Here is a 27,048-nt window from a genome sequence, read left to right as displayed (position 1 = left end):
GAAATAATGTAAGAAGACTAGGTTATAAGTAAAATTAGTGGCGATTACAATAGCTCCGTGAATCAGCATCGAATTGATGAGCCGAAATGGCCTCCTCCTAGGTTGTATTATAAATTAATATTGTTTGCCATAATTATATCATGAAACTGATGGGAGCTTCAAGTTTTCTGCACATGTAACTTAATGCGGAAATCCTAAAGTTTATTTTGATGACTCGGCCCTGATCTGCAGGCTTTACTGTTTTGTTGCTGTTGTCAAAATCAGTAAATTCATTTAAATTTACATGATATAAAATTAATTACATCCTTCTTAAATTTTTATGGCATTTTAAGCCAGAAATAGTGGCGTGTAAACTCAGTGGCAAACTAAAAATATATAATTTTGGATTATAATTCATCTTAAATACGTCAACATATTGTAAATTTTGACTATTGTGATTCAGAAGCATATTTTGATTTCTTCCCTAATCTAACATGCACATTTTAAACTTTAAACATTTTACAGATAGTGAAATAAAGTAACAAGTAAAAGAGACTCTTCCTCGTTTGCTGTTTCTGAGAATTCTTTAATGTTGGCTGCTTATCCAGCCAGATTATATTATTGCTGCTGGACTACAGGGATCCTTTTGGCTGATGCTTGACAGCAATTGACGTTGGAAACTGGATGAGATTGCTAGATATTGAAGGTCTCCTTTCTGTGGATACTGCTGCCGTTTTGCTGTTGACTGCAAAATTGGGCTTGGGTGTTTTCAATAATTCTGAAAGCAGTAATAATGCTCTACTTAAATGCAAACTTTATTCCTCCTCCTCCTCATTTTATTTTTGTAAATTGACAGTTTTCTTCCCCTAACCTTCCCTTAACCCAGAGATAATTGATCTTAATGATCTACTTCAGTACTTTTCACATGGTTTCCCTTGTGTCTCGTCAATCCATATTAATTAGTATAATCACATATTCGTGTCACATCACGTTGAGAAACTGCATAAGTAAAAGATAGAACCTACTAAAAAGATTCCTGAAGATTTTTCAACATGCTAAAATCATACCTCTTCCAATTTTTCTTGGATAATTTTTTACAAATGAAAATAAAATATATTGTATTTTCTATTCTGTATTTCCACTGCTGTAATACAGGTTGCAAATTTATGAAAAACAAGTCCACAAGTCCCCAAATCTAACAATATGACAATGCATAATTTTTGATAATTTTGATTGAAAGAAACATAATTCACCTATGACAACTCATCTGCCTTTCTTCAAATTCATGCCTTGTGATTTACCTGAGCAACCAAAAGGGACTAAGTTAAGTGATTCTGCTGAAAAATATCACCTCTGACAACATAGTACTGCTCTGTACTTTCAGCCTAATACTGTGAACAAGTCTTTGGGGTAATGCTTGAGTCTATAATCTTTTGCCTTAGAAGTGAGAGATTTACCAAAAGAGCTCTCATTTAGTTAACCAGTGGAACATCTTAAGACGTGGATAACGTGGGTCAACTTTGGATCATCAACCTTGACATCAGAGACTGAAAAGTAGGAACAGGGGTGTGCCAAGTGATTTATTGAGTCTACTCCCATCATTCAATATCATGTCTGCTATTCTATCTTAATTTTTCACCAGCAATTCTCTCAACAATCTCTGGATTGTAAAAATCCACCTTTCTCAGCTTACAATTTAATAGTGAGTCTTCACACAATTTTCTGCCCAAGAGAGCTAAGGATTCCTCTTCATCTCAACCCCAAAAGTTGATATATTTACCCGATGCACTAATTTTTCTTGCCCTGCCGGTCAAGGGAAACAGCCCCTCAACATCTTGCCTGTAAAATATTTTTAGAAAAGTATATATTTCAGTGAATAATAGGCTCCTGAGAATAGATGCCCATTCTAAAGAATTGTTCCTTTAAAGGTCAATCTCTCATCCCAAGAATCATTTGATGCGCTATCTTAAAGGCAAGTTTATCCATCGCAAGATAAGGAAATTAAACGGTTGAAGAGCAATACTCTTCAACTCTCGACCCATGGAACAATGGTCCAGTTGTTGCTCCCCTTCTTATTTGCTTGCAATATGTTCCTACCAATTTCCTGTGATGCATGTACATCTCTCTGAACACTAGTATTCAATTGGTACTCCCCGTTTAAAAATATATTCAAAATGACTAACCTTGCCTTGACCCACATTATACTTTTACTGCTTCCCAAGCCCATATCCCTTTGAAACCTCTTTACATATTTCTTGGTTTCAAAATTTGCTTATATAATCACAAAACTTGGATATATTCCAGTTGGGTCCCATATCCAAATCATTAATGTGCATCGTAATTAGCAATGAAGCCCAAGTGCTAATCCTTAAGGCATACAGTAGATATACCTGGTTAACCTAAAATGAGCTGAGGAACTCTACCTAGTGTTCTGTTTACTGATAGATCCTCTTTCAATTACCCTAACACCCATAAACTGTATCTTGCATATGCCTTATGTGGCAATTTATCAAATGTTTTTTTGAAAATGTAAATATATTAAAAAACAATGTGACTCATTATGTCACATTATACTAAATGCCCTTTTATCTCTTCCTTAATAATGGATTGCAGCAATTCCCTGACAGCAAATAACCCGATTCTCTGGCCTGTTGTTTGTTTTTTTCTCTGCCTTTCAATCCATGGGATTGTTCTAAATCTAAGTTGATCTTAACCAAGGAATTCACCATCTCCATGGCCACCTCATTTAAAAAATTTAAATGCAGACCTTCAATTCTAGGTTTTTCGCCAGCTCCTTATCCCATCAGTTTATCTTGTGATTTTGTTTTTTACTGATGTGAATCATTTTATTTTCCTCAATCTTCTAAGCCACTTGGTTCTTTACAATTCTGGAATACAAACACAAAATGCTTTTATGAAAAATATTGTTGTTTTACCATTCTGGAATATTTTCCTACCCTGTGCTCTGAATACAGACACAAAATGCTTTTATTAAAAATATCTAATCAGTTTTTGACATCTAAACCATTGACACAAGTTGTCTGGTGAATGGTACATGAAGCAAAACTTGACCACATTAATTCCTGGGATGGCAGGTTGGCCATATGAGGAGAGATTAAGCAGACTAGACTGGGATGGTATTATCTAGAGTTTAGAATAATTAAAGATGCAATATATAAAATTCTTAGGGGGCTTTGAAAGGGTAAATACAATGTTGATGTTTCCCTGGCAGGCATGTCCAGAACCATTTTGAACAGACATAAAAATAATTCTTTGGGAGAATTCTCTACCCATGAAGCAGAGAGGATTAAAACAGGAACGTAGCAGTAAATAATCCTCCATAATATTAAGCAGCAGAGGAGGCAGAAGATATTAATTGCCTTCGTCCTGCTTCTATTTCATATGTAAATCTAACTTGATATTTTTAATGTATTCTTTACACCTTACTATATTAAGAAATTACTTAAATATATTTGATAAATCTTTCTGTTTTCTCAACTGTATTACATTTGGAGATAATATCTTCAAACAGTACATCAAATAATGTACTTTGAAAAAGGATTTAGATCAGATGGGCAAAATCAACAAATGCAGTCACTGATAAACACTTATATACATGATATATTCTGCTTCAGTCAGAATTTCTGTGAAAAGTAAAGAAAGTTATTTATTCACAAAATGCTGGAGTAACTCAGCAGGTCAGGCAGCATCTCGGGAGAGAAGGAATGGGTGACGTTTCGGGTCGAGACCCTTCTTCAGACTGAAGAAGGGTCTCGACCCGAAACGTCACCCATTCCTTCTCTCCCGAGATGCTGCCTGACCTGCTGAGTTACTCCAGCATTTTGTGAATAAATCGATTTGTACCAGCATCTGCAGTTATTTTCTTATAGTAAAGAAAGTTAGTCGGTTGTAAACCTTGCACAATGGCCAAGGATTGAAATTAAGTAGGAGGGGACTGAATGTACCAGAACATTGATGAAAAGCAAATGTTTAGTTCCTTAAAATATTTAATTGGTTAAAGTCAAATTTGGTATCATTCATTGAGTATTAAAAGTTGAGCAGAGAGCTTCAAATGGAAGTGCCTTATAGTATTGTTCAGCAAAAAATGGTACATTGTAACAATAAACCACCTGCTGCAGGAATTCAACTGAGTCGCATCTGTGGATGGAAAGGAATTGTCAACATTTTGGGTTGAAACCCAACATAAGGATTGACCATTGGTACATTGCATTTTTCTGTCTGGATTTGGTTAGTGAACAGCAGTGTCATCATCGGCACTTTGTGGTTTGGAGTATTGTGTTCAGTTTTGGTCATTCTACGATAGGAAGGATGTCATTAAGCTAGAAAGAGTGCAGAGAAAATTTATGAGGATTTTGCCAGTAGTCAAGGGCCTGAGCTATAGAGATAGATTGGCAAACTGGGACTTTTTTCCTTAGAGCGCAAGAGCTAAGGGGTTATCTTCTAAAGATGTATAAAATCATGGGGGGATTTGATAGCGTGAATGAACAGTCTTTTACCCAGGGTAGAGCAATGAAGAACTGGAGTGCATAGGTTTAACGTGAGAGTGAAAAGATTTAATAGGAATCTGAAGGGCAATTTTTTTCATTCGAAGTGTGATGGGTATATGATATGAGTTACCAGAAAGATAGTTGAGGCAGATATAATAACAACATTTAAACGACACTTGGACAGGTACAGGGATAGGAAAGGTTCAGGCGAATATGGGTCAAATGGAGGCAAATTGAACTAGCTTAGATGGAGCATCCTGCTCGGCATGGATGAGTTGGGCTGAAGGGCCCATTTCTGTACTGTCTGATTATATTCGTCAAGCCGACTATCTTCTGCAAAAATCAATCCATTAACAAGATCAATAGTTTGCATTCAAATGCATGAACTTTATTTTAGTTAACATTTTCATACATGGAACCTATTGGGTAGCTTTTGAAAATCTATGTAAGCTGGAACTGAGGGCACTTTGGTAACTACTACTTTAGGTACTTCGTCAGAAATTCAATTAAGTTCATTCGTCATGAATCATGATGGTCTTTACAAATCCATCACAGCTCTCTCTAATAGCTGAAATTTCTCAAAGGGCGCAATCACTATGTTTTTAATTATAAGTTCCAATAGCTTTCTACAGCAGTTTGTAAAGTAGCAGGTCTATAATTTCTGGATGTTCTTTCACATTGGAATAATGGAATTACATTTGCAATTTTCCAATCTTAAAAGTCACAATTTCTGGATGGAGAGAACCGTGTAAGATTATTTCTACAAAATTCACAATTATTTTTAAACCTTTTAAAATCTTGGGATTGTGAGTATTTTACATCGTAATTATTTTCTTATTTTCTTTGCTTGCTAATATAATATTAAAGAATTCCAGTCAAGGGTTCCTTGCTAGTTTTCATTTGCTTATGGGTAAAGCATCGCAGATGGTCTGAATGAATAATCTCAGCTGATTTGTCATGTCATACACTGGAGATGAGACCGCTCAAATGTTCTCTTTCTCAGTTGCATAAAGCCAAAATATTTACAAAGGTGCATTGCATCATATAATATGAGGGAAATATTCTGATGCAATAATTAAACTTTGAGTGATGAGAATAATTTGAGAATGTCAAAGTGAGTTGAATGTTCACAATAAATTACATAAAGAGATTATTTAAATGAAATTAAATAATCATTAATGATCATAAAAAATAGTCCAGTCTCACTAATTTTATGTTAAAATTGAATCTTCGGCTGGAAGCGCTTTGGAGAGCAAAGAAACTTATGGAGCACCGTCTCATGTTGCTTTCTTTGTTCTAAAGGGCTGAAGAGTCGATTTTATACATGTTTATTGTGCTTTCATTTTCGTTTTCAAATTGTTATTAATGCTACCAAATAAATAAATGGTTGTTGAAATCATAAAGATTTATTTCTAAAAAAGTTAATCACAGAAGAAAAGATGCTCCAAACCATTTTACGTTATCACTGAAACCCTATTGATTTTTATTTTGGTCGCAGATGCGATCTTGTATATGTTTGGAGTCATAGCCTGAGAAAGTAGTGTCTTGCATGCTGGTTTCTGCTAATTTGATAAGGCAACCACATTGGTTTTGATTTGATTTTTTGGGGGGTGGGGGAATGAGTTAAAGTAATGAATTTATGACTAACGTCAACATGATTTGATGTACAGAAAATTTGCACTTTCATATTTCAGATTGGAAGCTTACAGCAAAGCACTCTGAAGAAAGTGAAAAGAACCCTTCCAAGTCCCCCACCTGAAGAAATTATGCATGGTAGTGTACCACTACATCCACAGTTATTTGGTTCCTCACTGCCTCGCAAACAGGGACCCCTACCTGACCAGATCACTCGTGATAAACTCTTAAAGGATATCAGTCACGAACTGGAAAAAGTAGAGCAAGAATCAAACAAACTCCAAAAAAAACAGGCAGAGCTTGATGAAGAGGAAAGAGAAATTGATGCAAAACTACGATACATCGAGCTGGGAATCAATCGAAGGAAGGAAACCTTTGTCAAAGATCCAACAAAGCGAGATATGGGCTATGTACGGGGTCTGGGGGAAGACAGGGATTATATGTCGGACAGTGAAGTTAATAATGTCAGAATGTCTTCGTACAATAGCAATAATCTCGTAGCAAGACCTCACACTGCTCCAGTTAATCAGTATTCTGAACTTACAATAGCCCAGCACCCAACCACATCTCATTACTCTCCATCACAGGTCACTCCTCAGGGTATGATAAACTATCAACATGGAGGATATCAACAATTCCATTATGCAGTTCCCAATACTTACCCATCACAAAACAATTATCAGTCTCATCCCACTTTACATTCTCAAAACACCTTTCAGCCACAGTCATATCCCCAGAATACAAACTACCAGACTGACAGTAATTTACAGAACATGGTTGGATTTCAGACACCTAACCAGTACAATACTCATACCACCTATCCAAATCCAGGGCCCTTCCAACCTGCTCAGTATCAGCCACAGGCAAACGTCCCCACACAACATCAGAAGCCAAGGCAGACATCATTGGCTGATCTTGAACAGAAGATACCCACCAATTATGAAGTAATTGGTAACACAAATGTAATTATTTCTGCAGCTTCATCTGAGAAGGTGTACACAACGACAACAGTGAGTAACAACTATGACCAATACAAGAACACAGAGTTGAGAGTTGCTGATAGTGGAAGTGCAATTGAAAGTCCTTCAACTAACTATTCAGTGGATTCCCTGTACGCAAACCTAGAGCACAATATTTCTCGCAACTACGTTATGATTGATGATATTAGTGAATTGACCAAAGAGAACACCTCAGCAACAGAAACTCAGAAAGTAGAACCACCTCCTCAACCTAATAATACAAGACATGTAAAAGAAAAGAATGACTTCATGGAGACAACCAATTCTAATAGAACCCATGCATACAACAAAGCTGGTGATGACTCAGAGGAAGACATGTATGACCCTCAAATAGCAGACCATCAAGGGAAGAATGGATACCAAAGGAATTCAGATAGCCATGGCAGAATATCAAATAGCTCAGGTGGATCTCCCTATTACTATGCAGATAGCAATCATAAACATTCCTCCCGAACAGACAAGCACAATTGTTCTTATGGCTCTCAAAAGCATTCATCGAAGCAACAAGCTCCTGCCGTGGTGTCAGCCAAACGCAGTAAACACAGAAAACAAAATATAGAACAGAAAATCTCCAAGTTTTCACCGATAGAGGAAGCTAAGGACGTAGAATCTGATTTTGCTTCATATCCTACAACATCATCAGCAGGGAACACTGTAATCCTGAAGGCACAGAAGCTTCAAGATGAGATAACATACGGACTCAAGAAGAACATTTATGAACATCAGAAATATACTGGTCATGGCAGCAGAGAATCGCTGCAGGATTCCGAGAGAGGCTACAACAGATCAAGGTCTTCCTCAATGTATGGAATGGAAAAGTCTGGAAGAGAAGCTGCTAGTCCTCGAAGTAAATCTTATGAAAGGGATGCAATGGAGCGGTCTCAAAAGGCAGGAATGGGCCATAGTCGACGTGGTCCGATAAGAGCCCAAGCATCCCAAGACGAAGGTCCTTTGAGTCCTATGGGAAGTCACATGAATGCAAGACACTCTAGAGAACCACTCCCACCAAACGTTGTTGACTGCCGATCTCAGTTTGGCTCTAGCCACTCCCTGCCTGATGTGCAGGATGGAAAAGAGACATCACGTAGCCATACTTACAAAGAGGATGACGGTTATGTCATGGATGATATGCACTGTGCTGTGTCTGACAGCGAAGGTAAAGATTATCATTGGTGATCTCATCATCTTAACAAAGCTCATTTAGAAAGCATGCGCAATGCAAAGTTTTCATCAAAAAGAAACATCAACAGTGTAAATATCTGCATGCCTAAAACAGACTTAAGTCTTGCATTTAATGCCTAATTGACTGGCATGTGCCTTTATTTCTTTTTATGCACTTTTTTTAACGTTAGCATGCTACACAACTCATTGTTTATATTGGTGGTATGTATGGTCAGTGATGTGTTTTGTGGGGTTATGTAGTGTGTCAAGTAACTTATCCTGGGACCCGCTGGCTGCATGTGATAAGCTGCCCGCATTGAATCATTGCATGGCTACAGTCTTGCTACCACAGGCACAACAGGAGAACGAATGACTGTAATATGTTTTTGGTTTTTGAAGCCTACCACTTGGGCCAAGAGGAGACAGACTGGTTTGAGAAGCCAAGGGAGCGTTCTAGGCATTATGGTGGACAGTCTTCGTCACAGAGACGTGGCTACCGAAGCCACCCAAGGCGCGACTATGATGAGCCAACAGAAGACTCATGGCAGCCGGTAGATCGTTCACAGTCACGCTACTCCTCGAAAGAGCACCAGAAGCAGTCTGCATATCAGTACGGGGAGCCTGCCCGCCATTCGTCACACCATGCAGTTGAAGAACCATCTCGAAAATCATCGAGGCAGCACGCAAAAGAGCAATTTCGCCAAGAATCCCGGCAATATTCTCAACAGCCTTTGCAGAAAAGAAGCCAACAATCGGAGCAGAGATCACAACGAGACTCTCACCTCGGTTCTGCAGAATGGACACAGCCTCGATCATCTTCCGGGCACCACCTGGATGCTGAGCCGCCACGAACCCAGAAGCACTCGCAGCAACAGCAACAGTCAACCAGAAAACAGGCAGAATCCCCATCCCCCCAACATCATGCACGGACCCAGCACAGTCAGTCACTTCCATCACGGCAAAATCATTCACAGCAGCCGGCGCGGCAGTCAGCGTCACAAGCCCGGCAGCCTCAACCATCGCAAGTGCAGCCACCATCGCAAGCACAGCCGCAACAACAGCAGCAGCAGCAGCAGCAGCAGCGCCAACCTCAGCCACAGCAACGGGCACGGCAGCCTCAGCAGCAGCAGCCGCAGCCGCAGCAAGCACGGGCTCCGCAACAAGAGCCACGCCAAACCCAGCAACAACAACAGCAGCAGCAGCAGCAGCAGCAGCCACAGCAACAACAAAAACAGCAGCAGCCACCGCAGCAGCCACCGCAGCAGCCACCGCAGCAGCCACCACCACAGCAGCCACCACCACAGCAGCCACCACCACAGCAGCCACCACCACAGCAGCCACCACCACAGCAGCCACCACCACAACAGCCACAGCAGCCACAGCAGCCACCACCACAACAGGCACAGCAGCAACAGACAGTTCAGCAACCAGTCGGGCAACCTCAACCTCAACCCCAGCCCCAGGCACAACAGCCACAAACAAGGCCGACAATGGTAAATTTTAATTCATGGTTTTTATCTAATTATCGGTAATAAGAATAAAAAATGTAACTTAGAGGTATATCATGAAATATAATGTTTTAATTTCTCCGTTTTGCTTACATCCTCTCAAAGGCAACAATTCACACTGCAAATGATTTCACGGGTGCCAATAGCTATCTAATTTTTCATCAAGCTTGCCATTCCTAATGTGCAGTACCAACATTGAATGCTGCATGATGATTCCACTGTGCAGGCATCACAACATGTCCAATCCTGTTCTGCACACATATTGATTGATTGATACCCACAGGATTGGGATAAGGAGTGATGGCTGGCCTAATATATTCCTGTTGAGGTACACTGTTATAAAGTTGTGAGCCTAAGAAAAATCAACTTGATCATGTTTCAATTTATTTTTTCAAAAATCCTTCATGATGCTCTCATTTTGAGATATTTCCTGAGCACATTTTTTCAGTTTCTCAATTATTAAAGTTAAGTTGTGATTACTTTCAAATTGCCAAAACTAAAATTTAATAATTGTCAAGTTACATTTTTCCCACGGTTATTATGACTGGTACTAATTTGGACCTATACATGCTAATATTGATTAAAATTTTTGTGTTCTGAGGAATAATTCTCACAAATTGAGTTCTAGAACGAAGCTTAATTTGATTAACTGCTTTAACTACCAGACTGAGGCAAATATGTAGATCTATGTTCTGAATACTTAAATTGCACAGGTCTGTTCTCTCTTGCACACAAACACTCAGACTAATTTATTTAGATTTTAGAGAAACAGAATGGAAACAGACCCTTCGGCCCACTGAGCCCATGCCAACCATTGATCACCCATTCACACTAGTTCCAAATTATCCCCCTTTCTCATCCACTCCCTACACACTAAGGGCAATTAACAGAGGTCAATTAACCTACAAACCCAAGCGTCTTTGGGATGTGGGTGGAAACCCATGCGGTCACAGGGAGAACGTGCCAACTCCACACAGACACCAGCCAAGGTCAGGGTCGAACCTGGTCTCTGGCCAGCCATTTCTGAGATTTCAGTCATTTAAATCTTCATACATTATCTGGAAGTCATTATCTAAAGTCGGAAACAAATTCAAGTTCATTATTTAAGAATATATTTGGTTAAATAGGACAATTATTAGCATTTTGTTATGCAATAACATGCACAGTACAAACCCCTTAATATTTCCAAGAATTTATCTCCTTTTATTTCCAAGCCTTTTGTTGATTTCCTCAAACAGGTACATAAAGTCAATAATACCGCAGCCCTGTCTTGAGGCAGCAGGATATTACTGTCACACTCTTCATTTTTTATAACTACAATATCATCAGCTAATCTTCCTATAAGTAGGAAGTACAAGAAAAGGAAGCAGTGAATTAAAGGTAGAGGTGTGTGCAAGGCATAAGAAGCATAAATAACTGTTACCCAAGTCATAAGTTCATGGAGCAGAATTAGGTCATTCGGCCCATCAAGTCGACTCCACCATTCAATCATGGCTGATATATCTTTGCCTCCTAACCCTATTCTCCTGCCTTCTCCCCATAACCCCTGACACCCTTACTAATCAAGAATCTGTCAATCTCCACCTTAAAAATATTGACAGCCCCCACAGCTGTCTGTGGTAATGAATACCACAGATTCACCATCCTCTGACTAGAGAAATTCCTCGTCATCTTTCTAAAGGTACGTCGTTTTATTTTGAGGCTATGGCCTCTGTTCCTAGACTCTCCCACTGGGGGAAACATCCTCTCCACCTTCACTTGTTCCAAGCCTTTCACGATCAAGTCCCCTTGACTGGAAACAGATCAGACACTGTGCAGAGTATATCGCGTAAGTTATTTGATGGATGTATTTGGCATGAAAATGTTATGGCTATCTGCCTAAAATGTAAAGGAGGTTAGTACTTTTTTTTGTGTACCAAGAAAAAGGTCACCCATTATATTCTTTGCAAGTAATTATGCTGAGGCATGTCAGAGCATTGATTACTGTCAGAATTCAGTCACCTCAGACTATTGTACATATGAATGAAAGTATCACATTGCAAGGTTTTCCACAGGGAGCAGCTATTTTTAACACCTCCAGGAGAAAAGGTGGTTCAGATGATAATTACTCATGAAAGCCCTATTCTCCGAACATGTCTACACGTATATAAGATACTTTACTCCACGATGCCTCCAACATATGTATAATTTTCCATGTTAAATGCAATCTCAGCAGGATGCTTCACAGTCTTGGGATTCAGTGTCAATGGGATAAACTGCTGTTGCTAATCAGAATTTTATTTAATGAAGCAAGTTATTAGAAACCAGGAGGTATAAAGAAAGTGATGATATTACACGATATGCAAGAACCGTGCAAACGTTTTCACGGATTTTGCTGTGTTTGATCCATGTTGCAATATGCTGTGAACTTACATCCATGACCTTATTGTGTGAGATGGTTATTCCAGGGTTAAATTATCTGACTTTCCCCCCATCAAATGTTAGCTATTCTGGTTATTTAGTAAAAAGAATAAATGTTTACCATTTTTCATAATTCTTAAGAAAACGTGCCATGACTGAGTGGTCTGTGTGGGATTTACATTTGTTCACCAGAATCCCAATGTACGACTAGTCACATAATACTATCCATTCAAACAAATAAGAAGTCTTGCATTAAGCCTATGTCTCCCTCTCTTTTCCAAATAATTTAGCTCTGATAAAAGATGTTGCTTTCCCCCCTCCCCCCCCCCCAGCTCTTTGTGAATACTTGAATACCTAAGTTTTCATTTCATGTTTGAAATCTTTTGAGCAACTTATAACACAAATGGAATTTGATATTCTTAATTTACCTTTACAACAACTAATCTTACCCCACAGCACAAACAAGCTAATTTCAAAAATATTTATTGCTATAGTATTAATAATTCATTTAATTATTCATTTAAGATGTGTTTGTGCCTTCCTGTGGTTGGAATATGGCCACTGTTTGGGATTACATCTCTAAATATGACAGTCCCAATGTATTCTCACCTTGCCTCCCATCTTTTATCCTTCATAAACTTAAGCTGAACAAATTCATGTTGTCCTTATTCTAACTTACTACATTTATCCATCACAGCAGTGTTGAATATATGTATTGACTTATTTTTGAACAGTGTCTAAATTATTAACTGTTTTGGCTTTTGTTTTTAGATCCATCCTTGTCTAGCTTCTCCCTTATTCCTGTAATCTAAAATGCTCCCATGCTGCTGAAATTTCTGCAGCTTTTCAAAGTTGATTATTGCCGACCTCAATTTTAATCATTCACAATTGATAATTGTGTCTGATGCAAATACGGCATTCTTTCCCATGTTCCTCTGTGCCTCTTCCTTACATTTATCTTTTAAGATATTCCTTAAAACCTACTTTTTTGACCTGGCTATCCTAATTCTTTATCTCTATCCTAATGGTATCTCTATCTCCTAGCTGAGTCTAGATCTTTGCAAGATCCAGGTTATGTCATCAGCGTTCCTATCAATATTTTAAATATTAAAGTTCCTCATGAATAAACTATGCATCCTCTCTCAACATAGGCCTCACAGATAACTCAATTATTGAATATTTGTTTCATAGGCCCTGTATATGTGAGACACGTATTGCATTACAAAAGTATGCAACATGAATATGTTATTTTATCGCTCTCGTGTGAACTAAATACTGAAGCATTACTTTGCGAAATTCATGTAGTCCTTTGCATTCCTTTGCATTCAAAACTAAATGAAGATGTCACTTTTGTGAAAGCAAAGTGCAGAAGAACTCCCTTTAAGCCAAATAAAGGATTACAGACAAATGCGTGCACCTGATATTTGCATTTGAATTGTTGACACGGCACTGTACAGTCATATTCCTCGTTCTTTCTTTGTAAGATAAAGGTGCATTTTATATTACAGCATGGATAACTGAATAGATGACACAACAAAAGGCTGTTCTCTGGCTAATTCACCCCAAGGCATTGACACATCAAAGGGTTTTCTGAATCATTAAAAGAATCAGTGGCTTTTAATACTCAGCCTTTACATGATCCTACATTTGTTCTGCAAGGTCAAAGAATAATTTCACTGCTCCATGAGCTGAAAAATAAAATCAATAAATGCACATAGTTGAGTGATTATTGGGCTGATTGCATCCATGAAAAAATTTGAATTATTCTAGAGCACCTGAATTTCCAGGAAAAATAATTCTGTAATGTAGAATCTATAGAATGAATTATAAGCTGTCAAGCAGATAGTCAGTATGTGGAAAAGAAGATGGATTAACATTTTCAGTTTAATTCTTCAGGTAATTTAATTAATTTTTATTTTATTTGTCATAGGTAGGTTGGCACAGGGTCAACGGTACAATGAAATGTATTTGACAAGACAACGGGTCACCTCAGCAGTAATATTCTAAGGATAAATAAGATAAAAAAGACATTAGTAAGATAAAAAGACAATATTAAAATAATCAACATATATGATGTGAAATGTGTTTATGAGTTCAGAAGCCTGATGGCCTGATGGTAGAAACTGTTCTTAAGTCTGGTGGTACGCGCAGCCATACTTCTGTATCGTCTGCCTGACGGTAACAAGGAGAACAGCCTGCGTGCTGGGTGGCTGTGGTCCTTGATGATGCTGCGTGCCTTCCGCAGACACCGCCGGTAGAAAATGTCCTGAATGGCCGGGAGACAGTTGCCAGTGATGTGCCGTGCCGTCTTCACCACTCTCTGTAGTGATTTGTGGCTGTGGGCCAAACAGTTCCCATACCAGACTGTAATGCAGCCTGTCAGCAGGCTCTTGGTGGTGCATCTGAAGAAGTTTGTGAGGATACTGGTGTTCATGCCAAACTTCCTCAGTCTTCTCAGGAAAACGAGCCGCTGGTGGGTCTTCTTTGTTATTGTGTCTGTGTGCAGTGTCCAGGAAAGGTCCTCAGTGATGTGCGCACCGAGGAACTGAAAGCTGCTGACCCTTTCAACCTCAGCATCACCGATGTAGATGGGGAGGTGTCCACTCCCCCGCTGTCTCCTGTAGTCCACGATCATCTCTTTAATTTTGCTGACATTAAGAGAGAGGTTATTTTCCTGGCACCAGCTGTTTAGTGCCTTTACCTCCTCTCTGTAGGCCGTCTCATTGTTGTCTGTGATCAGGCCCAAGATGGTCGTGTCGTCAGCAAACTTTAGGATGATGTTTGAGCTGTGCTTGGCAGTACAGTCGTGCGTGAACAGGGAGTACAGGAGAGGATTGAGCACACAGCCCTGTGGTGTGCCTCTGTTGAGGATCAATGAGGAAGAGGTGGGGCTGCCAATTCTCGCCACCTGGGGCCTGCCCGTCAGGTCTACCAGATTATCACTAAATACCTCTGTCTTCAAATGATCTCTGTAATTCTGGGAGTAAAAATTGAATAGAATATTGAAACCCTTCTCCCCTTTAACTGTTTTACACTGCCCTAGAATCATAGAGTCAGACAGCATGGAAACTGGCCCTTAGCCCAACTTGCCTATGCTGACCAACATGCCCCATCTACACTAGTCCCACCTGCCTGCATTTGGCCCATTTCCTTCTAAACCATTCTGACCCATGTTCCTGACCAAATGTCTTTTAAACGTTGTAATAGTACTTGCCTCAAAAACCTCCTCTGGCAGCTTGTTCCATAAACCCAGCACCCTTGTAAAAACAAAAGTTGCCCTTCAGGTTCCTATTAAATCTCCCCCCCCCCCCAATCACCTTAAATGGCCCTATGGCCCTTCTGTGACTTTACACAGCTTCCAATCAACCATCTTCCATCAAAACATTTGATGGGAAATCAATAAATCCTCTTCTGAGCCTTCTAAATAATAGAGATAATAAAATTATCACAGATCATTTCTATAGGCATCGCACATTTAAGTTCAATTAAATCGATCTGAAACATAGCTGCCTCTTTAGGCAGTCCCATGGAATGACTTCCATTCTCGTTCTGTGGGTTCTGCCGTGGCTGATGATGCCAAATGAGGGACCTGTGGGTTCTAAAACAGTTGGGGCAGGAGGTCCCACGGCAGGCTAGATGTGTGAGTAATTTTGGAGGTAGTGTGTTTTTCTACCATTTGTACGAGACAACTGTGCTCGACCTATAATAAAATCCCAATACTAGCCCAAGTGTTTCTTCTCCATTTTAAACTCCAATGAGTCCCACAAGTTGGTGGGAATGTTGCAGTTTTCCATTGACGCTTTGAGAATATTCTTAACTCATTTCCGCTGTCCACATAGTAATCTTTTGTGACAGAGAGTAAAATAATGGGTTTGTTTAAGTAATGTGGTGTCAGACAAGTAAATACTGCACCCCGTCCATCAGTATAAACCTGAATGTAATTAGTGCCACGATGCTGCTCGAGAAGATGTTGATGTAGGTGCACTAAAGGTAGCCACTGTTATGCTGTCAACTCTATCCAGTTTAAGCTGCAGAAGTACACTTCAGATAGCAACCTGTGTGTTGTAATTAGTGTGAATTGGTGCATCCTGTCATCAGTTCACCTCATGATTTGTTCCCTCATTTCACATTAAGAAATGGTAAGTGAGGGCTATTAGGAGCTCAGGCCTTTTTTAATGACCAGCTAAGGTTGCAGAGTGAAAAATGGTGAAGAGATTCCATGCAACACCAGACAAAACCTCACGGTGTGAATTTTAATTAACTCCTTCTACATTTGAGAATGACAACACAGAATCCCATGCAATTTATCACAACTGTGTTGGTGTAACCTGCTCTCTCGGGCGAAAGTAAGGTGCTACTTATCCAAACTACAGGGTGAGGAAAATTTATTATTTTACCCAAAATTGTTCGGAAAAGGGAGCAGAGTCTGAGTAAAAAGTTAATTGATGTTTTGCTTAACTTCTTTTAGTAATGCTGCAGAAACACAGACATTTTGGGCACCATATCTGAGGAAGGATATGCTAGCTCTGGAGAGGGTCCAGAGGAGGTTTACAAGAATGATCCCAGGAATTAATGGGTTAACATATGATGAACGTTTCTTGGCACTGGGCTGTACTCGCTGGAGTTTAGAAGAATGAGGGGGGACCTCATTGAAGCGTACAGAATAGTGAAAGGCTAGGATAGAATGGATGTGGAGAGGATGTTTCCACTAGTGGGAGAGTCTAGGACTGGAAGCCAAAGCCTCAGAATTAAAGTAGATAGATCAGCCATGATTGAATGGCAGAGTAGATGATGGGCTGAATGGCCTAATTCTTCTTATGACATAATTATAGTACCTTTAACCAAGCTTTATTACTTACAGACTGATGAGATTTTCATGGGCGGCTTGAATGATGGAGGTCTCAATGGATCTTGTAAGCATCTGGCTTAATTACATTTGGGGACAGACGGAAATATTGCAGAACATTCCCCTCAGGTGCATAAAGGAAATTAAGTGTGGTCTGTGGAAAGAATAAACGTTGATGTCATACACTCATATCCTTATGCAGCTAAAGTTAATACTCTTCTTTCAAGGGAATATTGAAACACACTGACAAGTTCTAAATTGCATTACTCCTGTGCTGTTCCAAATAATACTTTTGTGTGCTAACATTAAAAAAAATCTTTATCAAATGTATTTGATCGTTTAAGTGGAAACAGATTGGGAGTGGGGGATGGTGGTGGCGGAAAGGAGGAGGTAGATAGAAAGTTCTGTACATCTAAGTTCCAAACATGCATCAACTTAAGCTATAGATGTTTCTTGGGTCTGAGGCATAGGATCATGGATTCAAGTCTGACTCTAAAATCCAAACTGATCCTCCAGTGCAAAGCTCAGGGTGTGTTGCAGGATCTGAAGTGTTGCCTTTCAGAAATAATGTAAACCATCTGCCCCTTTAAACAATGTATTTAGCAATACAAATTTAATTTGTGAATTTAAACAATACCTTGAATGAATCCAACATAAAAGCAGGAGATTTCCTCTTGTCTCATGACTAACATTTAACCTTCAACCAGTTTCTTTCATACAGGTTAACTGGCCATTACATTGTTTGGGAGATCTTGCTGTATGTAAATTGGCTCTCTGTTGTTATATTATAACATTATGTCTATGATTTAGAAAAGTAATGTATTGGTTGCAAATAGGTTTGCGGTACCCTCAGGTTGTGTAAGGCACAATATAAGTGAATGTTCATTTTTCATAGAACCTAATTTCTAATGCTCATTAATTCTTGCTTCATTTAACAGGCAAAGGTGGATCAAACAACGACTGCAAAACCTACAGTAAAACCAGCCACTGCACCACAAAGAGCTGCTAACGTACCAGGTATGTACACTGACACCAGGACCGTAGTTAAATCACCTCATTTCTGGACAGAAAAGAGTTGTCAATGCTCAGGAAAGGATCAACATTTTAGATTTATAATGGAGAAAATGGGCAGTGTAATGAAATTAAAAAAATATGCAGGTCAGGCAGCATCTGAATTAATGCTTCAGTCAGAGATTATTTTTTTGGAACTGGAAAGATGAAGAAACAAATGAGTTTTAATTGGACAGAGGTTGACGGATGGATAGAACAAAGGAAATATCTGTCGGAGTGTGGTTAAAATTACGATGGTGATAGGCTGATTACAAAGCAGTCTATTTGACTGGTTAGTGAGAGCAGTTAGAAAACAAAGTTTGTATAAACATTTTACTGAATAATTTAATCTCCTTGTTCCATAGCTTGGCTGTGAATGGGTAGTTATAACCCAGCTAATTTTCATAGCACTGCTTGTTCTGCAACCACAATGTGAAGAAAAAACTCTATGTTAAAAACAAAGTGTTGAAAATACGCAGCAGGTTAAATGGCATCTGTGGAGAGATAAAAGGAGTAAATGTTTCAGGTCATTGACCTATCATCAGAGCTCTCATCACCTGCAGTTTTTTTGCTCTTTGATTACTGAACTTACTAACTTGTGCAGTCTGCTGGGAAGGACTCTAAAGGTTAACTGTCCATTCTGAAATCTGCTTCTATTGTTCACAAAATGGTCAATTCTACTGAGCTTCACCAACATTTCAGCACCTTGGAAATTACTTACAATGGACCGTGGTAGTCCCACTGGCTGTAGTTTATGAGGAGAGCTTTAGGCCAGTTGTTGCAGCTAGCAACCGCGAGGCTGGGCATCCCAATGAAATAGGTATAACAGTATTGATATTTGTAGTCTCTGTTCCCTTAGAATTCAATAAGAACCCATCCTCCTATTTTTATCTCTGAAGAATAGTATCTCCGCACACTGATTTTCCAACACAGTCATCATAGAAATTTGTGATGTTCTGCAGTGTTCTGTTCTCCTCAGAACTGAGCTCTTCATGAATTGGAAGAGCTTCCACTTCCTGATTATTCATCCTGTTTAGTTATGAGGAGAATTTCCTCAGTGACTGCCAGGTATCTAGGAAGCTTGCACTACTCCTTCAGTCTTAGGAAATCCAGTTTACTAACCATTACTCCAATGGCTTGATCTTGGAAGATAAAGGAAATTGCCTCTGACTCGTCTTTGTGTTCCACCTTCATCTGAGTGTTGTTGCAGTGAAAGCAAGAACCTTGGTGGAGAATGCTATCAGACTTTTTAATATGAAATTCTACTCTGTGCAACAATGTGACAGCCGACTAGAATAAACACCAAATTGGTCTTCATTCTCTATACATTTCATTCCCCACAGTCCAGCCAGTAGAACATCTCAGCTCGTCTTGGCTCAAGCTTAATTGGTTGGACAGGTGGGGTGAGGAACGGTTAATGGAATTTAATACAGATAAGTGTGAGGTGTTACATTTTGAGAAGCCTAACAAGGGCAGGATCTACACTAGATGACAAAGCTCTGGGGAGTGTTGTAGAGCAGAGAGGATCTAGGAGTGCAGGTACATAGTTCCTTGTAAGTGGCATCACAGGTAGATAAGGTAGTCAATAAGGCTTTTGGCACATTAGCCTTCAGAGTATCGAGTATAGAAGTTGGGAGTTTATGTTACAGTTGTACAAGACATTGGTTAGGCCACATTTGGAATATTGTTCAGTTTTAGTCCCCCAGTTATAGGAAATATGTTATTAAGCTGGAAAGAGTGCAGGTAAGATTTACGAGGATGTTGCCAGGACTTGAGGACCTGAGCTATTGGAAGAGGTTGAGCAGGCTAGGACTTTATTCCTTTGAGCACAAGAGGATGAGGGCAGATCTTTTAAGAGGTTTATAAGATCATGAGAGGAATAGATGGGGTTAATGCAGTCTTTTACCCAGAGTAGGGGAATCAAGAATCAGACTTAGGTTTAAGGTGAGAGGGGATAGATTTAATAGGAACCTGAGGAGCAATTTATTTACACAAAGGGTGGTAGGTATAAGAAATGAACTGCCAGAGGAGATAGTTGAGGCAGGTACTATCACAATTGTAAAAAAAATGTTTGAACAGGTACATGGATAGGATAGGTTTGGAAGGATATGAGCCAACCGCAAGGACAACTGGTGTAGATGGGGCATGTTGGTCGCCATGGGCAAGTTGGACCAAGGAGCCTGTTTCCATGCTATATGACTCTATACTGTGTGATTCTGGACCATAGGAAAAGGAGTCATTCAAGGAGAGAAGATTGATGATCAGCATCAGGCACAAGTGCCAGTGCTTGAAAATCATATGATCCATTGTAGGACAAAAGCCTTCTCTGGATGTGCAGTTGGCTACATGTTAGTTGTTCATAAATACACCCTCATATTGTTCCAATTTCTACATCAGTTTGGAGAAAAAAGCAAAATACTTCATTTACTGGAAATTTGAAATAAAATCAAGATGATAAAAATGCTCGAACGTCCAAGCTGCAAGTATGGAAAGAAGACCAATATTAACACTTCAGGCCAATGATCTTTCATCAGAACTGTTCTCTCTCTGCAGATGCTGCTTGACCTGCAAAATATCTCCAGCATTTTCTGCTTTTATTCTTGTGCAGAACTAATTGCCCATGCAGAAAACGATAGCTATTTATTTTTAATGGACTAGCACTCAAGACAAGGTTTTGCTGATCCATGCCATCTATTCCTTTCCACTTCAAAGTTTCTTACATGCTAACTGAGCTCCAGAACAAGGACCAGAGGAACCTTATGGTCTTGCAGAGAATCACTTTAATGTCTTTAAAGTCTGGAACTGAGATGGGTTTGAAGTGCGGCTTAAAATTAGCAGCTGCACAAAATTCAAGCACGATGCCTTGGGACTTGAACTGCGTCCCCAATATGGATGCAGTGCCAGAAAAAAAACTATATGTGCCTACACTGTTCCTCTTGAATTGCAATCTAAAACTGAGATCCCTGAAACCACAAAATGTAACCCCTGCCCCTTTACCTCCTCCTTCACCTCCATCTAGGGACCCCAGCAGCCCTTCCTGGTGAGGCAGAGCTTCACGTGCACATTTTTAACCTAATCTATTGTTTTCAGTGCTCCCAATGTGGACTCGTTTACTTTGGCGAGACCAACTTTAGAGTAGGTGACAATTTTGTTGAACATTTGTGCTCGGTCAACCAAGGCATGCTGGATCTCCCAGTTGCTAACCATTTTAACTCCTCCTCCCAGATCCAGATCTGCATTTTTGACCAGGGCCTCCTCCAGAGTGAGGCCACACCTAAACTGCAGAGACAGCATCTTGTATTCCGTTTGGATAGCTTATAGCATAACAGTATGAGTTTTGAATTCTCCAATGTTAGCTAACACCTAACCCCAGCATTGGTGATTTTTGGTATTGTTTTTTCTTGTACATTAAGGCATTTTAGCTATCTCACTTTAAGTGACTGCAGTGTATAGAGTGTTCATATATTCTTTATTCCTGTTCCAATTCTGTTAGTCCGGGAGATCCCAGAGATCATGATCCAATGTTATTCACTTTATTGGTTTCGTAGCCACTTGCTCATCAATTTCCTTCAGCACTTGGACAGGTACATGGAAAGGAAAAGATTAGAGGGATACGGACCAAATGCGGGCAGATGGGACTAGCTTTGATAGAGATCTTGGTCGGCATGGACGAGTTGAGACAAAGGCCCCGTTCCTGTGCTGTATGACTCTATGAAGCATCCTCAGTGCAAATGGATTACATCAACATGGGGCTGCAATAGCTAAATCATGACACTATTTTGACACAGATATGAGGAAAAAACCATGGCATTTGACAATCGCAACTTTGCTTAATTATTTTTTGTTTTGCATTGCAGTCTTTTGTGGCTCTTTTATCAATGGTGGGATGTCCCTTGTGCCATTCTAAACCACTGTACGATTTACCTTTAACTTCTATGATGATTGCATCACCTTTATACTTTTCTATAATTTCAGAATTTTAAATCCAAAGATTAACATTGCATAATGATTAGTTCCTGATACAATGTGACTTTTGTTTCGCTCTTCCATCACAATGTTGACATTGTACAGACCACAATGAACCTATAACCTGTTCAACCACAACTAGAATTGGGTAGGGGGTTGTGATTCAGTTGTTTAGTTCAGAAATATTTGTAGTCACGAGCTGGTACTAACAGGTTCTAGCGCAGTTAATCTGACCACCAACTGAGTCACTTAATATGATAAAGTAGTTCATGGTAGAGTCAGATTTTGAAATAAATTGTAAATATTTTGTTTTCTCTTTTTTTCTTTGGCAACAGGTTCAAAAGCAGGTGAAGAAAAAGAGGGTGATATTGGAGCTTTTGTTTCCAAGATGTTGCCAGGAGGAGCTGCTGAGCAGGCTGGGAAGCTGACTGAAGGTAAAAACTCATGTGTGTAAGAATGGGTCAGACACTCCAATAGTTCACCCATGTCATGTATCAACTTTGTCAGAAAATCCAATTACTTTCCACAAGTCCCAAGTAATATCACACCTGCATTCATAATTTTCCCTTCTTTCAAGCTATATGTATAATGTACAAGAACTTATCTTATGCTAAGAATGGCAAGACATTTCTTTATTAGCTTGGCTACTTTTACATATACCTTTAACATAACATTGCTTAACAAGTTAAGGGTCTTATTACTGAGGAATCATATAGTTTTGTTTTTGGCATTAAGACCCATTGCCTGGCATGGCAGGCTGAGTAATTACTTGCAGGGTAAAACTATAGTGCCTCCACCTCCTGATCATACCTGTGTTGGAAAACATGCAGTTCATTGTGTTAGCTCCTAACATCAATGAGAGGGAACCACCTGCTTTATCTTACCTTGTTACACCAGTGAAGAAATATATTGCCTTCATCTTTTTCTGACAGCTGAAGTCAGTGAAATAAAAATCCAGTAGATCTATCCATTATTTGTGTCAATGCTGCTCTTCCCTGAGTGGATCCCTCAGTAGGCAACTCTCGACTCCCAATACTTACATTACTGATTTTGCTTTGAAAATGTGTATACATTACTTTCACGAATTTCACTTTATCCACTCTGCTGGTTACATCTTGAAATGTATCTTACATACATTATTTAGAAGTTATTTTCCATTCATGCAGTTATGTTGACCCTGTCTGAATGCAATGTGGTCACTTCCTTATAAAAGGATTCCAGAATTGTTATCTTGATTTATGGCATACCATTCCATATTTCCTCTGGCCTTGGACAATGGTATTACATTTACTGTTTTCCTTTCCACTTGAACCTCCCGAGAACTAGGGATTTTTGGAAGGTGATTACCAATGTGTCTGCTATTTCTGCAGATACCTCTTTTACACCATTGTTTTTTGCCTAGCATAAAAATGTAGCAGAAACAAATTATGATCAACTTGGGCTATAAGGCCTAAAGAAGCTTTATTCAAAAATTGATGACAATCGTGGAATTGTGCCAAATTTTTCTCTGCACTGTTTGGTCATGAAGTCATAAGTGAGAGGAGCAGAATTAGGCCATTCAGCCCATCAAATATACTCTGCTATTCAATCATGGCTGATCTATCTCTCCCTGCTAACCCCATTCGCCTGTCTTCTCCCCATAACCCCTGACACCTGTACTCATCAAGAATCTAACTATTTCTGCTTTAGGAATATCAATTGATTGCTATAATTAACAGTTTTGTGATATTTGCTTCAACAAAATCCAGATTTCAATGAAGAGCATTCACAATAAAGATCAGACTGAATAATCTCAATGTGCAAGGATCTTCATTATTGATTCTTGAATTTGAAATTTCATTCGACTTGCAGCTTTTGCATAATTTGGTTCCTGACACGATGCTTTATATATGAATATATGCCTGATTATAAAATATGTATACATCTGTGATGCTGAAATGTTCGAGACTTTTTTTTGGTTTCGGCTCAGCTGCTAATTTCTGCTACTTCTCAAATCATAAGTGCATTGTTTCCATTTATTAATCGTTAATCATAATGCTCTTTCCAGCAGACAGTTACATCAAACCATACATAATCTGCTTTTTTGACTGAAGTAGCACAGTGGGTAATTATACAGCAAGAGTTGACTGAAATGTTAAATTATTATTACATTAGACTTCATCCAACTTTATACCTACTGTTTATTATCCAGTTCAGGTTATGGTTGAATGAGTAGAACACTGAAGAATTTGTTTTCCATCTCTGTACAGGCATCGCTTCTTTTGGCCGTAAATTAACATCATTTTGGTGATCGCACTGCTCTAAGGTATGTGTAAAGTGTCTTTCATATGTGGGCGAATGGCTCAGAGAAAGTTATTATGTTTCAAAGCAGATATTTGTGTGTAAGGTTTAAAATTAATTTCAGCCTGCCATTTTCAAGACCACATATTATAATTATTTAAGTCTCATGTTATTTCTTTGATTTCCTTTTTTCCACGATCCCCTAAATGCAATAATGATTCCTACAGAATTTGACTTCAATGAAATATAAATAGTCTTCCAGTACCAGTCTTCCAGTGAGTGATCTGGATTTCAGCAATAATTGGAATGATGGATTCCATTGAATGAGATAAGGGCAAAGACATACGAGTTCATTTAAACCTAAGGACATAGTCTAGATGATATTTGCAAGTGGGTAGAATTATGGGAGATGTTTAAATGAATTTTACATTAAAAAAACCCAAATCATGGCTTGCACGAGATGGGAAAATGATTTAAAGTTTTCTGAGACTGAAAACGGTTTCTGTACTGAAGATGGCGAATCATTTCAAGCCAATAATTATGCAAGCTGAGTGCTGAGTACATTGCCAGGTCAGGTGAGTTCACATCTGCAGCCATCAATGAGCAGCAAAATACGATCTTGTCAAGCTTTGCTTTGGATATAATATTTAGTTCATGAGGCAAAATGATGGGCTTCACAATCATGAAGAGAGCCGAATGTAAGAGCAATGTACTGATACAAAATTAAGTATTAATTCTTCCAAATTAAACCTTGATTTCAGTACAAGAATGCATGAGATAAGCTGGGAAGAGAGTTAATTAAGTGGATAATTACTATGGTAAGATCATAGTGCTATAAACTAACGTTAGATGTGTTGAATAGTTCCTCAAAATCTTCTTAACAAGTGCCATGATTTGCAGATCTTTAGTTACAACCCATTAAGTTGCTAAAGAGTCACTGTACCATAAATTAATATATCATTTTTTTGAAAATACATAAAATCAAGATAATTACTGTACTCTGGAATGTTCTTGAATTCGAAGTGAAAATTTATTTCCTAAAACCTGCTGGATGTGCTTTGATGCAATCGCCATGTCTTTATTTGTATTAAAATATTTTACATAATTTCTCAGAGCTAGTGGAGGCTTTTCACCCAATGAGTCTAGGCCAACTCCCAGTGAAACTCATATTAGTCTCATTCCACCACATATTTTCTCTCGCATTCCTATTAATTCCATCCCGATACGTAAGGACACTGGCCAATTAACCTCCAGTCCAACACGTCTTTGGGAAAGAAATTGGAAGACCCTGGGGAATCTGCATTCTTGGGGAAAACACTGAAACTACACACTGCCATTACCGCGGTCAGGATTGGCCCCAGGTAATTTGTTCTTTGTGGCAGCAGCATCTTTCATTTCTCCCACTCTTAATAATGCCAGGAACAAGCTGCTAGAGGATGTAGTTAAGGCAGATACAATAATAACATTTAAATGACACTTGGGCAGGTACATGGATAGGAAAGGTTTAGGGGGATATGGACCAAATAAAGGCAAATGGGACGAGTTTAGATGGGACATCTTTGTTGGTATGTACGAGTTGGGCTGAAGGGCTTATTTCCATGCTGTATGACTCCATGACTCTATGTCTGAATTCCCTTGCCCTTGATAATTCACCTGTTTTGGTTTCACCTGATGTAACTCAAATGAAAATGTGAAATGCCTTAGATGTGGATGCTGAAGGTTCTAATGGACTGATTATTTTTAACATGAAATTACTCTTCACACAATTATGGTCCCTTTGTCAGAGAGGACGTGAACAAGGTGGGGGGTGGAGGGGTGGGAATTATTTCCCAGACAATTATATTTCTCACTTAAGGCATATTTTTCACAGAGTTGTAATGATTTTTACCTGTGGCACACATGAAGGTTACCAGTTGTCTTTAATCTTAGTCCCAGTGTGTAAAACTCAGTTGAATTCACTAGCTTTTTCTGCTGCAGTTGAAGCTGAAACCAACAGCTGCCGAGAGTGATATGATTTGTCCATTTTTGCAGGCATCCATGACGAATATTTAATTTGGCATATCTGTCCATGCATTTATTCTTCAGCAGCAAAGGCTCATAATAAAGGCTGGATTACCACACTGATATGAGAAACAAGCATTTAGCATTTTAGGCTCAAACGGGTATTTTTGGTATATCAGGTGAAATATTCTCCTACTGGCTTCGCCTTTACAAGTTCATAGAACATTATTGAGGTCCATAGTTTAGGTCTTGCAATGCCTTAAAATCTTCTGAAAATAAATTGTTGGATTTACAGTCGTTACAGACGTAACAATTCCTTTTGTGAATCAAAGCAACTTGTATTAACATGTGCCAAACCATATAAAGGGCAGGAGAGTATAGTTTTGGCCTGATGTCTAAATTTAGTTCCCTGCGTTAGTCTAGAGAAAAATGCAGGAAGAAAGGGAGTCAAAATTACCCTGCCAGACATTAGTAGTTTCAAAAAAATGAACAAGGACACTTTTTGCAAATGCACTTGATCTTTAATCTCAAAGACAACATAACAGAAAGAAGATGATGCCATGCTTGGTGGTGCTGGCTTGAAGGACCGAATGGCCTACTCCTGCACCTATTGTCTATCGTCTAGATCATCAAAACTCATGGCTTAATTTTTTGTTTGATATGTCTGGTTCATAAGTTCATAAGTGATAGGAGCA

The 27,048-nt window shown here is 39.0% G+C and overlaps 1 protein-coding gene across 7 annotated transcripts in view; it reads left to right on the top strand.

The window, feature by feature from the left end:
• bsnb (bassoon (presynaptic cytomatrix protein) b) overlaps positions 1 to 27,048 on the top strand; it is a 299,861-nt gene that overhangs the window by 169,976 nt on the left and 102,837 nt on the right. For 6 of the 7 annotated variants that reach the window (XM_078414461.1, XM_078414463.1, XM_078414462.1 and 3 more), the window contains exons 6-10: positions 6,182 to 8,297; positions 8,702 to 9,795; positions 17,995 to 18,073; positions 22,408 to 22,506; positions 24,322 to 24,377. In XM_078414461.1, coding sequence (XP_078270587.1) covers positions 6,182 to 8,297; positions 8,702 to 9,795; positions 17,995 to 18,073; positions 22,408 to 22,506; positions 24,322 to 24,362 — 3,429 coding nt within the window. In that variant the 3' untranslated portion in view covers positions 24,363 to 24,377. The remainder of the gene's footprint in view (positions 1 to 6,181; positions 8,298 to 8,701; positions 9,796 to 17,994; positions 18,074 to 22,407; positions 22,507 to 24,321; positions 24,378 to 27,048) is intronic. The other variant, XM_078414467.1, reaches the window with a different exon arrangement.

The sequence above is a fragment of the Rhinoraja longicauda genome, chromosome 17, assembly GCF_053455715.1.
Source record: "Rhinoraja longicauda isolate Sanriku21f chromosome 17, sRhiLon1.1, whole genome shotgun sequence".
NCBI lineage: Eukaryota > Metazoa > Chordata > Chondrichthyes > Rajiformes > Arhynchobatidae > Rhinoraja > Rhinoraja longicauda.
Note: the sequence above shows the minus strand (reverse complement) of the source record. Positions and strands in the feature narration are given on the sequence as shown.